Source organism: Lagopus muta, chromosome 5 (assembly GCF_023343835.1).
Source record: "Lagopus muta isolate bLagMut1 chromosome 5, bLagMut1 primary, whole genome shotgun sequence".
In the NCBI taxonomy this organism is placed as follows: domain Eukaryota; kingdom Metazoa; phylum Chordata; class Aves; order Galliformes; family Phasianidae; genus Lagopus; species Lagopus muta.
In genome coordinates, this window is record NC_064437.1 from 2,744,169 (window position 1) to 2,757,047 (window position 12,879).

At 45.3% G+C, this 12,879-nt stretch overlaps 1 protein-coding gene across 15 annotated transcripts in view; it reads right to left on the reverse strand.

The window, feature by feature from the left end:
- NFIA (nuclear factor I A) overlaps nucleotides 1-12,879 on the reverse strand; it is a 231,809-nt gene that overhangs the window by 64,847 nt on the left and 154,083 nt on the right. For all 15 annotated transcript variants that reach the window (XM_048946073.1, XM_048946072.1, XM_048946063.1 and 12 more), the window contains 2 exons: nucleotides 8,181-8,298; nucleotides 5,557-5,684 (listed from right to left, as the gene is read on the reverse strand). In XM_048946073.1, the coding sequence (XP_048802030.1) occupies nucleotides 5,557-5,684; nucleotides 8,181-8,298 (246 nt within the window). The remainder of the gene's footprint in view (nucleotides 1-5,556; nucleotides 5,685-8,180; nucleotides 8,299-12,879) is intronic.

The window sequence follows — 12,879 nt, forward strand, 5'->3', positions numbered from 1 at the left end:
TCTCAACTCTACAGCTGCATAGAAATTGCTCAGAAATTATTTTCAGACAGTCCCATAGATGGTGGCATGAGAATGAACTGCTCCAGCCTGAGTGGCATAGTAAGCAATGCTCAGGCTGACTTTAACAGTATCTTTACTATCAAAGACGTGTCCAGCAGTCTAACAGGGAACTCTAGCCCACTGTAAGTTCATATTATACTATCAACTTCATGAGCTGCTGGAACTGTAAATACATCTTTCAAGCAGGCAGTGCGAGTGTGATTACTAATTCCCAAAGGTTTTTTGTGCTAAAAGACTCAGCTGGTTCCTGGGTTTTTGAAGGTTTTTTGAAGGTGGAGACACAGCACCCATGCCTAACACAGAGGCCAGATGTCAGTCTTAGACCCAGGTGTGGTTAAGGCTGGTTCATGGGTTTATGAAGGTGAAGATGCACAAAAGATCAGTGTGATGAGAACAGCAGGATGGAGCTGGGGCAGGGGAAGGTGGGTGACCACCCCATGAAAAGCCCCGTCCATCTGCCAGCAGGAGGACCAGAGCTCTCCCCAGTATGGAAGTGGGTGCACTGCTCTAAGCTGGGCAGGAGTACGACTGACCAAAGCAGAGCTAACTGTCCCCTCTGAAATCTTGAGGAGGACAAACACCTTTCTTGGGGTTACTGTCCTCTAGGGACTGCACTCACTTGTGGAAATACAAGTCCTGGGAAGATCTAAGTAAAGAAATTAAGAGGATGCTCTGAATTTGCATTTTAAACGTTTTTCCCATGTGATACTATAGAAATACAATGGAAGTAAAATTGGCAAACACTATCCATATGCTGCGCTCCAAAATGACTGGCAGAGCACGATGAGAACACTACTGCTGGACTGAATCAGAGAATGCATTAGAAAATGTGTGAGTAGGATACTGATATATATAAACTCGATCTTCCCTGATGGAATTAAAAAAAGTATACCTGTAATTATGGCTCACCCCTATTGCCATCAGACCTGCCACAGAGCTGAACGGGCCAGCTTTGCACCTGAGTTCAAAGCCAGGATGATGTTGCCTTATTTTCCTACTAAAATCATCTTTATCCTCTCTTGCCCTTCTTCTCAGTTAACAAGAGTTATGTACTGAAAGTGCTGAGATAAAGTAATGGTAAGGAGGATACCGCAAAAGGTATTTGAAAAGCAGAAGTAATTTACTACATGTCTGCTTTGTTTTACTTCCTAAGCCTTCCTGTTGTGAGAGGAAATTCATCTTTTCTGGCAGACTCCAGCCTTTCTAGGCCTGAGAGCTCCCCAGGAGCTTTCGAGTGCAGGTAAATGGATGTGAGACTCAAGGAGTACAGTGCAGGAACACAGAATTAATGTCGGTTTTTGCTTTGGTTGTCACATCTGACGTATAAGGAGAGTGCTATATCCTTGCTTGCAAGAAGTATCTAGATGTAAAAAACACAAGGCTGAGTCCTCTGCTCGTTACTGCGGGTTTGAAAAGCCAAGAATGGAAAGGTCATATTGCTGGTGGGTGAAGCAGATAGGACCTATGCCCATCAAGGTCTCCGTGTGAGACAGATGTCGGGGTGCTGGGAGCCCCCGGGGACCTTCTGAAGAAAGAGCTCGGAGGAAGGACTGTGGCTGGACAATAGGTGCAGCATGGATTCTGCACGCAGCGGAGACCCCAAGAGTAGGCACAGGGGAAGCATCCACTGCCTAATCTAAATAGCACACAGAGTGGTTTTGTCCTCTTCTGTTCTCCTGCCAGTTTGCACATATGTTCTGAGTATACAGCCTGCCCTCCAAAGACCACTTACAGGGGCAATCACAGGGAAGCAAAGCAGGAAGAAAGTATCCAAAAAGGGAATTTGTTCAAGAGAAAAAAATGGAGACAGATGTAGAGTGACTAGTCACGGCTGGCGGTAAATAACCCTCTGCCTGGAGTGCTCTCTATGAGGAGTTCACATGTTCCATTTCATATTTCCTTTCTAGGAAGTCAAATCTTTATTTTCCTGGCATTTGCTCCTTTTTTCTTTCCCTATATATTTTTCCCCTCTGTATGGTCTGAAATTGTTTTCTTCTTTTCCATTTCTTTTCTGCGCCGTGTTCTCTTTTAAGCGTGGCATTTCTCCAACCACCATGTGGGCCTCATTTCCCTGCACCGTCCCAGGCGATACCTTTCGCTGTACCCCTCTGTGCCATGAGCTCTGCCCTCTCCCTCTGTGCAGGCACAGTCATACAGAGCGCTCCACATTTGCTCCTGCATAATACTCCCCGCTTTTTCTCATGTGCACACCTCAGAATTAAGCAAATGCAACACACACAGACAGAATATTCATCCTCTCACTCCCATAAACCTGTCAAGGCGTATAGGCCAAGGAGCTATCTCTGCCTAAATCTAAATCCCCTGTGAGGAAGCAGTCTACTCAAAGGTAATAAAGCCAAAGGATATATTATTATCTTTGGTGTGAATCCTACTGGGCTGGGAGGTTGGCTGCTGGTTCCTCTCTCTGAACTTTCCCTCCCAGCCAGAACAGCCATCCCACAGACAAGTCTAAGCTTCCTTTCCTTGGTCTGATTTCCTCCTCCCGTTGTTTGGCTGGTAACCCAAAGGACAGGGTTTAATTATGGAGCTTGGAAACCTGGCTTACACTGCTCTGCCAGCACAGGACAAAACGTCAGCCTGCCTTCATAACCAGCATCGTTGTGCACCATTGATACATGCCTTATCCCACACAGCGTAAAGAGAACCGCACGGAAGAGAAGCCAAAGGAAACAAAAAGCTGGTTTTAGTTTTTAGACTTTTGAGAATTTCACTGAGAAAAAGCAAAACACAGAAGTTCAGCGATTACTGTACGTTCAAACAGCCATGGCTTTTGATTGCAGGTTAAATAAATGGCAAGGTTTTTCTCTGGACAAGAGAGGTTTTGGAAAGGACAGATCTGAAACAGAGCAGGGGTTCCACCCCTTCTGGAAGGGAACACTGTGGCAGGACACCAGGTAACACGTAAATGCTAACATCATCTGCGTGGCTTTCAGATGACCAATACATTTTCTAGGCAGATGCCCCATTGAAGACTCATGAAATGCTGTATATTTATGGAGACACAGCAACCATGTCGAACACAGAGGCCAGATGTCAGTCTCAGGCCCAGGTGTGGTTAATGAGGTAAGGCACAGAGCTGTGTGCTGCACCAGGGCAGGACGTGTCCCTTTGTTACTGCGGGGGGAGCATCTTGTACCAGGTACACACTACTGATGCCCTGCAATGACAGGACACTCCAGTACCATCTTGTCCTTCACCACTGACGAGCTGGGGCCTTCTGGGCAGGCTTTGCCCGGCGTGCTCTCATAGGTGACCCTGTTTTACAGAGAAGCCGAGGCAGTGAATTCAGAGAGGCTGCTGGAAAGCCATGGCAGAAGTCTCAGGGTGTGGCTGTGGCTGTAGCACAAAGATTTAAACTGCATCCCATGCACGCAGGATAAAGCTCTTTTTCTTCTCAGCCGTGACAGAGATAGATAGCTTGATGAATCTGAGCTATATCTAGTCGGTACCTGGCTCCTTATGTTGCAAGGTGATTTTCTGCCATTTTACAGGCAAGCCTAGTCAGTACCTGGGGCTTTTCTGTGGTGAGGAAGGTCACGAGGAAGGCAGTGCCTTCTCTGCCTTGTTCTTGCCTCTCTGAGAACCTCAGGACATGGGCGGTTGTGCTCCTCTGTGATAAGCACCCAGTGGGTAAAGAGTAGTGGTGCTGCTTCGAACCCCGACCCCACACATGTGTGTAAGGCTTTAGGTTCTCTTCTTGCCCAGCTCAGCACTGCAGTGCCACTATCTAGGCTGGATTTGGATGAGACCAAGATGATGATCACATGCGGGGAAAACCACCAGAAGTGACAGCAAAATTAATAGCCAACCTCTGGCTGTTGTACAAATGAAGAGCATTTGCCATTAATAAAGAGGACCCCAAACTTTGGGGGGAGCTAGCCTTCAGTCTGACAATGATGTGGAAGCAGTGAACCAGTCAGCATTTAGCCATCTGTGTCTGTGGAGGAGGTTGCGATCTCTCCTTTCGATGGGCGCTGAGCTTTTGTTCGTGTTTTTGCCGCTCCATGAGCAGAGTAGTTTAGTACAAGATGAAGCTCTGCCTTACATCATCTGGAGGCTGGAGCTGATGGAGGAAACAGCCCTTAGCATCCAAGGAGCAGGGCACCTCACTGAAAACACCAGAGCCTCAGGGACCGCGGCAGCATGGCAGTCACAGGGAGCCTGGCACTTGTCTGCCTGCAGGTCCACCCTCTGCTCCTGCCAAAGTGCCACATCTGCAGTCAATAAGGGCCCACAAGCTGGCTCCTCCTCATTAGAGGAGAGAGGGCAGCTGGCAGGGGATCCTCCAAGGGCTCTCAGGCACGGGAATCAGTCCCCTCCCAGTCTGGAATAGCCCAAATTTGGTGACTTTCTGGGCATGCAGTAAAGGACAGCTGTTTGACAGGGTCTCCAGAGAAAGCTGTGGGTATGTTTCCTACATGATGAAGGATATAGGTGGCTGGCCAAGTGCCCACAGACCTGATTTTAATGCTGTTCAGGTTGAATTTACTTTTCTGTGCTGTATAGTTCATTATACACAGTGTCCTGGACAAGTATGTGTTGTTTTAAAACAAAACCATACCAATTTAAATCCAAACAAACAAGAAAGGAGAAAAACATGTGTGTTGCAAAAGACTCTTTGGGTTGCTTAGAGGGCCTTCTCAACGCTGAAAGGCTTCTCAAGCACCGTGCGACGAAAGCACTGCCTGTGTTTATCTAACAAATAAGACTTCCGTTATTTTTATTGGCAATAAATATTTGAATATTGAGCTGTAACCAAAATAGAGACATCAGCTTCACCGTGTATGGAGCACTGACCCAGAAAAAGATTTGCAATAGTATTAAGCACCCAGATGATCTCAGGAGAAGTGACCAACAGACAGTTGAGTACGCAACATAACCCAAAAGATGATCAGCAAGAAAGATCACACACAAAAACTCACTGAGAAAATGCAGAAGAGCTGCTTCCTAAAGCTGATGGAGTTTAATACCAACTGATTGTCATTTCAATACAAAGCCTCCAACCACATTTCAGGTGTTACAGATGAGATTGTAAATCTCTGAAAAGTCATTACTAAGTGACCTCAAGTGTTGTACAATGCTCGAGAAGTCCTTCTACCTTACATGAGTTTGGGGATATTTATTTAAACAGGATAACTGTGGGGCACACCCCACACAGGTACTGCTTTTTTGCTAAACGAACGTCACTGCTATCCCAGAACTGAATCTGGACATTTTGGCAGACAAAGACAGTGTATCTTTTGCTACATTATTTAAATACTTAAGATATTTGGCAAAAATACAGAAGTGACACAGTACAGAAACATTCGCAGCTGCAGGAGCAATAAAACCACTACAGCATTTTCGTTAGGCTGACCTTTTCTCACAAGAAGTTACAAGATTTTGATAATAGATCACCTTCTATACAGCATTCAGTGTATTCTGATAATAAAACTCAGCAATACTTTTCTCGGGCTCCTGAAAGCCGTGGCTTACCTGGCTCCACTTCATGCCATCCACTTGACTGGCTGCCACTTCCTGGAGAGCGCCCTTGGCTTGTATAGAACGGCTCCTCACCAGGACTGTCCATCTCATCCTCCACAGATTTGATACGTTTTGTAGAGCTGAAAAAGTAAAAATGCATAATAAATACTATGCATGTGGGAAGGAACAAAGGCGCTTCTTTTGGGACTTGCTAGCACTGCTTGAGCCTGAGCTGCTTTGGGAAAGACAGCAGACTGAGGACCCTGAGAAGGGGGAGGTATGAATCCTGCACAGCCACCCAGCCTCCAACCATCCACTTTTTGTTTCTGATTTACTTTATTTTCAGTGGCTATGCTTCGATGTGAGACAAACAACCTCTCATGGGGTTAAACTGAGCCCCTAAACCTGTGCTAAATTAACAGCTTAAGAGACAGTTTGCCATCTAGGCTATTATAGGTCAAAAAGTAGGACATTCTTCAAAGAACACAGAGGTCAGTAAAAGAATTTAATTTCTATCGCCTTATTTTTGCAATTGGAATGAATATGTTAGTGACATGCAAGTCGTTTTAATTGTCAGATTTTCTGAACAGCTTATTCTGAAACAGACATTACAGGTCCCTCCAAACTTATATTTTCAATTTTTTAGCTGTAGCTGTTTAATTAACCCAGATTTCGGTCCCCTAAGAAGTGTAGATGAGTAAAAGATGGACGAATCCATTAGTGATTCATGTGCTCACATTATCATACAAGCGTAAGCATTTTTCTCCCTAAGTGTTTGCCACCAAGCATAAAAAGCCCCAGTAGGTAATTCTGACCAGTACTGACCTTTGTCAGACATCACACCTCCCTTCCCCTTGGCTCAGGGGACAGAAGAGCCCTTTCAGTGGTTTCTGGTGGTCGCTGACTCAGACTCAGCAGTTTGGTGGGGAGAGGATCCCAAAGCCAAAGACACCGAGGTTGGCTCTATTTGCTATAATGACTTGTACAGACTGCGTGGGGACATTACTGAGAATTTCTCTTTTAAGTGCTTTTCCAAGGCTGTGTCAGCTCACTTTTTACCCCGAATCTGTATTCCATTAAGATTTAAAGCATTCAAGAACAGGCTCCTTTCTATGGAGGGAACATATTTAAAAGGCATAAAATCTTCCTACTTCTACTGGTCTAAAACATGCAGCCTCTGCACAGCTCTTCACCCCAAGCTCTGCACAGGTACGAGAAAGCAGTTTGTGAGTAACAGGAAGGAGGATTCTTGTGGTATGCACGGAATGTAGGTTTGGCCATTCCTTAATGTAGAGAATTGTTATGTGTCAATAGGGGAAACTGTGTGCGTACAATATAATTACCGCCTGATAATTCCTCTGAGTCTGTGTATTTAAGAAATACATTTTTTTTCTTACTGGGAACAGCCTAATGAGAGGAAAACAAACATTTTACCAAGTTATTAACTACCCATGCTGTTTATAATTAGGTCCTTATCACTGCTAGCTATTTGCAGAAGAACAGAAGAGCAAGAACGGAGCTCTTAAGTAACGCTAATAACCCCACATCTTTGTTTGGGAGTCACAATCAAACCCTACCTGAGAACCTATGATGTGCTGGTGATGAGCACTGAACATAGGGTGGGTGCAGAGTTTAGATGCAAAGAAGAAAGAGAACTAAGTTTTTAACTGATGTGTAATGGAAATTGTAGTCGCCAAGCTTCCTAATGTACACTAAGTGCAAGATGGAAAATATTCTTGCCATTGCTTCCAGCTCTAAGAAACTACGGCTAAGAGCATCCCTCCAAAGCTTTTCTTTTCAGAAAACAAAAACAACAGCTATATTCAAACTATAGAGCCTTTCTACATGTGTACTTGCTTACTGCAAAGCTGGTGGCACTGCAGACTGAGATAAAAATGTAAAACAACCCTGGGCTGGAGTTAGACTTTCTTGTCATGTCTTTGAAATAAGTGATCTGTTTTGGCTGTGGGGGAAAAAAAATCAATCTGGTTCTTTAATAGTGTTCAAGACTACTAGAGTGACTGAGCTTGTTTATAAATCTAATCTCATGGATGGTTAAAGTAAAAGGATAGGGTAAAAAATAAAAAATATCCTTGTCTGGTAGGTGGCATCTAAGCCAAAACCCCAGTGAGACTCGGCAGTCATCGGCATTAACAATTCACAGCTTTCAAATAATTGAGCCACGAGTTTCTAAATGCAATTTGAAAATCTGAACACATTATAGAGTAAGGCCCTAAACCTATGTTGGTTTCAGAGATAACACTTTAAGATCAAGGATGCACAAAAGTCTATCTTAAGGCTATCCAGCCAGGACAAAGTGACAGGTCTCAATATGCTCCCAATTCTCTTGTGCCACCAGTAAAACTTCAACAATTCCAGTAGAACTGCTCCTGATACACCAACACAGGAGGCAGAGGTTACACAGGGCAACGCAACTGATTTCCTTCACAGCCTGTATACACAAAAAGAATTTTAGCAGCAATCCAGTTGAACGTTCAGCTCTGTGAATCTGAAGCAGCTTCCCATCCTGAGGCCCCCAAACAACTTGTCAAATAATTAATGGTTACTTTTCCAGATGAGTAATGAGGTTTGCTTGGGTTTCCAAGTAACTCGGCAGTAGGCAGAGATTAAATTACCTGGTAGAGGATGTGCTAGGTAAAGACCTCCTCATTGCTCCTGGGCTCATGCTGTAGTATGAAGAACTTTCCAAATCTGAGAGGGAGAAATTAGGGCCTGTTCCTGCAGCTATTGGTGCTGGGAAAACAAAAGAGAGCACAGTCAGTAACTCAAGTGAATATGGCATGAATTGCACTTCAAAATCATTTTCTTCTTACTCGTGTGTGTGTTTATTTTCACAATGAGAACATGGTGGGATGTGGAAATTAAGAAATGCTAATGGAAACTGGCATTGCAATCAAGAAAATGTAAATTTTATCCAGAATACAATGTTCCATGACACAGACTCTTTCTTACACTCCTCCAGTGATACCCTTTCTTTAAAAAAACCCCAAACAATTATGACAGCACTTCTATTCAGCTTCTTTAAGCACTACTTCTCTATTAATGTAATTCCAACATTTAATGAAACTCATTGCTTTTGTTTTAGGACAATGGTGCATGTATTAGTACAGTTACAAATAGGCTGCATCATCCCTGTAGTGTACTTGTCATAATCTGTAAGCAGTGCAGGCAGGGAAATACACACCTCAGGACCTCTGGTGTGTACATGATGCACATCCCCAAGCACAGAGGTTACAAATCTCCCCGGAGAAAGCACCAATGCAGATGAGAAACCCAAGTCCTCTTCCGAATGTGAGCAGCTGAGTTTTGCTCTGGTCTCTCCTCCAGCAAAATCAAAGCTAGAGACATTTGTCTCAAAAGAAACATTATCTGGTGACTACCTTCCACTGTTCACCTCTCACTAAGCTACCCAGCACCTAAGTTTTATTGTAAGGGATATGAAAGCCTTTCATTTCCACATCCTAGAGCCTTGGTTTTCCATTAAAATATTACGAGCTCCTACACACTCTAATGTTTTCAAGCATGAGCCTATGAACCCCACGTGCCACAATCTTCTGGGAACAGAGGAGTCTAATGTTCAAGCCAATGGATAATGCATTTCACAAAAAAATGCAGCTATACAGCATGTGGTCCCATAGCCTCCATTGCTGTCCCATCGCTATTTGCAGGACAAAGCAACTTGGGAAGCTGACAATTACAGATCACGATTTTCTCTCGCATTTCAGAGACATCTGAAAAAGGACATACCGCACAATAAAAAGCACAAGTTTGGCCTGGAACGTATTGTCTGAGAGCCCCGATTCACAGCAACAAAGGCGAAGCAGTCTCAATGCCACACAAAGATGCTGAGCCAAGTTTAATCTTTGGTCTGAGAACCTGGCCCATTTTCAAAGGCGAAAAAATCTTTCACTCCGACGGGGCAGGAGTGAGGAAATGAAGACAGGATAGCTCGTATCGCCCAGCAAACATGTCTGGGCTGAGACGCAGGCCTTCTGGGAGTGCTGCCATTGACTGTAATGGGGCCAGTATTTCACCCCAAGACTTAAGGAGCTCACAATGTCAGATTTGACAGAGGAATAATGTAGCTTTGCAGCTGCCTCATCATCCCCACAAGACAATTAGTTGTTGTTTGGCAAGGATCTTTTAAGAACGTCATTGAGACAGAAAGGGAACAGCCTGGATAGCCTCGGACTTTTAAAAGCATGAGATGGAAAATACACAACGCTATTAAAACTTGAAAAAATCTGGAATGACCATTAAAAGGAACGAAGTTGGGAAGTAATTTATGACAAGAACACTCGAACCCTTTGTTATCTTTCCTTAAGTATCACACGCTTCCCGTATACCGTATATGAGAGGGTGTGTTAACAAAAAAGAAAGAAAAATTAAGTGCAGTAAAATTAACTCATTTTATCAATTTGTGCTTTCTGCAACAGTTTCCTGACAGCAGCTACAAGAGGCTGTAAAACTGATGAATTTGCATGGAAAAAGAAACCAGTGTAAGTAATTTGTGTAAAAGGTAACACGGACATGGACTGCTATAATTCAGACACCCTGCAGATAGCAGACTGCTGCAGTGTGAGCAGTTATGGGTTAGAAAAATGACCACACTGCAGTCAGTCTGACTTGAATGGAAATCAATCATAAAGGTACTCTCTGCAGCATCTACTCCACAGTTTTCAGCAACTTCCTTGCCAAACAGATTTCTGCTCTGCAAACACTTCGCTGCTCGGTTCCTCTGCACCCTCTGCCTACCAAAGCCCAAATTCCAGGTTAAGCAGACTTTATTTTCCAAATGGAAGAAGGGAAGCACCAAATCAAGGCGCTGTCCTTCTTTTTTTCTTTCAAAGGCACAGTGACATTCCTAACCATTGCAAGACTTCAGGCAGCTGTATTCCAAATAGATACAGAGGTAAAAATGCCATCTGCATAATGCTTCTGTGCTTCTTCTCACCTCCCTCTGTTATCCCTCTCTCCCCAAATCCTGGACATCTCTGCTCAACCTCTTGCTCTAAAGGGGAGAGACATGTACCTCCAGAGGAGCTGCGGGGTAGGACCAGAGTGTTGCTAACGCACAAAGTAGCAAATAGGAAGATGAGAGGAAGAGGAAGGATGCTTTCTCTATCAAGGGCTGAATGCTGCCTCATGCAAGAGCCTGCGTGCAACCTGAGGGTTACAAAACAAACCCCACCTCTGTCCCACAGCAGCAGAGCTCCTCTGCAGAGGTTTTAGTGCTGGAGGGCTGAGGGCTGAAAGCTGTGAGCTCTGTGTCTCCGCTTCAGCCCTGGAGCTGGGCAGCACCTCAGTCCTCCTGCACTGCACTTCAGCAGCATGGCCGCTCTGCTCACTGCTGCACTGCCACTCAAAACACGCTGCCTTCCGTCCTAACAAGCAGTACAGCAGCCTCCTGATAGCTCAGGAACATCTCCCAAACAGGAAAAGATGTCAGAAGTCTCAGTCGCGAGTCCAAACAATGCTCTCCACCTCCGTGCCTGACCCAGGGCCACGGCTTGGCGGGGCTGCAGGAGGAAGGACCCCTTTTCCCTTTGCACTGCCGACATGTGCAGAGCTGGGAGCCTGCCGGCCCCACAGGAAGGCCCTGTGTCAGGGCAGGCCCGGCTCGCCCCATAGGGCGGCGTGTGGGGGCTCCGCAGTGGCCGATCCCAGTCCCAGGCTGCCGTTCCCCCCTGCTGCCAGCCCTTCCCTCGCTGCCAGCTTGTTAGCTCAGATCTTCGCCCGAAACGTCAAGAAAAATAACAGAGAAATTAACAAAAAGCCCTCTGACTTAACTCAATTGGGATATTTATTTTGAAAAATTTATTAAATTAGAGAACAGGAAACCCACTAAATAAAACCAGCCAGGCTGGCATTTGTCTTCCTTGGAACATGGCACTCTCTTTTAGTCATGTTAATATTTAGCTTCTCTTTTTTCCATCTTTACGTATTTATTTTTATGAGGGGCTGGGATATGACTAAGATCATTACACGTGTAACACTGCAGCGAGGTGATAATGTGTTTAAGGTTAAATGGGAGAAACATGACATTTGACTAATAAACTTTTTCCTGTGTTGTGACTCCATAAACAAAGGGAAACACGGTGCTGCTGATGCAGAGAGGAAAGGGGATCTGTTTTCCCTTTTTTTTGTGCAAGGCATTGTCTCCTACACACCGTGCCATTAGATGCAAAGAGGCTGCGCTGAATACAACAGATATGAAATGTGTGATGTTCATTTTAAAATTACAAGTACAGCCCGCTATTGACCATCTAATTATGCTGAGTTCCATTTATAAACATAGCTAACCACTAAGTTTATAGAGACTTTTTGTGCTGCTTTAATAGGATATTGATCGAGAGCAAGGTTTGAGTGGACTGCCATTGAATTGTGTAATGGCATACAAAAGGCAAGGTCACAGCAACTGTTCGCTCTATGCCTGCAGTCTATTTTTTATTATAATCTTTTTTTCTTCCTCTCATAGCCAAGCCCAAATAGAATATTTGGGATAGCAGCGCTTTGCTAAGGAATACAGAATATCTTTTTTAAATGTTAATTTTCGTGTTGCTGACTTCTTTAACAACCTTCACTAGTGCAATGCTTAGCATAGCAGAAAGCATACAGGCTGCAGTTGGGAGAGAGCTGCTTTACGATGCCGTGGCTTTCCCTCACGCGCTCAGCACTGCGATCTCTGCACAGGAAAGTTTCTCCCCTCCCAGGCTGTGGGAAGGCAGCAGTGTCCTCACAGCCCTTCGCAGCCTTGCCTGGCCCAGACCCCGCACCTCGTGGTGGGGCTGGCAGAACATTCCCCACAATTTGTTTTGGCTGTGCCTGGCCTCTCGACGAGAGGTGGGAGGAAGTCGTGTTTCCTCCGCTGCACCCACGCTCAGTGCTGGGAGTGGCAGCAATTACTTTCACTTCTCGCATGCGTGTGCCCGTGTGGCAGTGAGACCAGCTTCAGCCCCCGCCAGCAGCACCCAGCCAGGGAGCTCGCTGCCTCCTGCTGCCTGCCAGGGCCTGGCTCAGCGCTCTGTGAACGCTCGGCTCTGCTGCAGCAGCCGCTAACCACAGCACGGCTGCCTCGAGCCTGGCACTCGCTGCGCCAGCAGCCTCGCTGCTGCAGGATCCCCGGATCCTCAAAATGCCCCGGCCACAAAATCACCTCTTACCTGCGGAATTAGCATAACCTCCAAGGATAATTAGCAGAACCATTTCTGTGTTTATACAGAAGTGGTAAGCAACTTGCATGTACGATTGTGTGCTTGTGGTTTCCCTGGCTCATGACAGGGAGTAGGAGTCACCCCACTTGCTCTGTGCAGC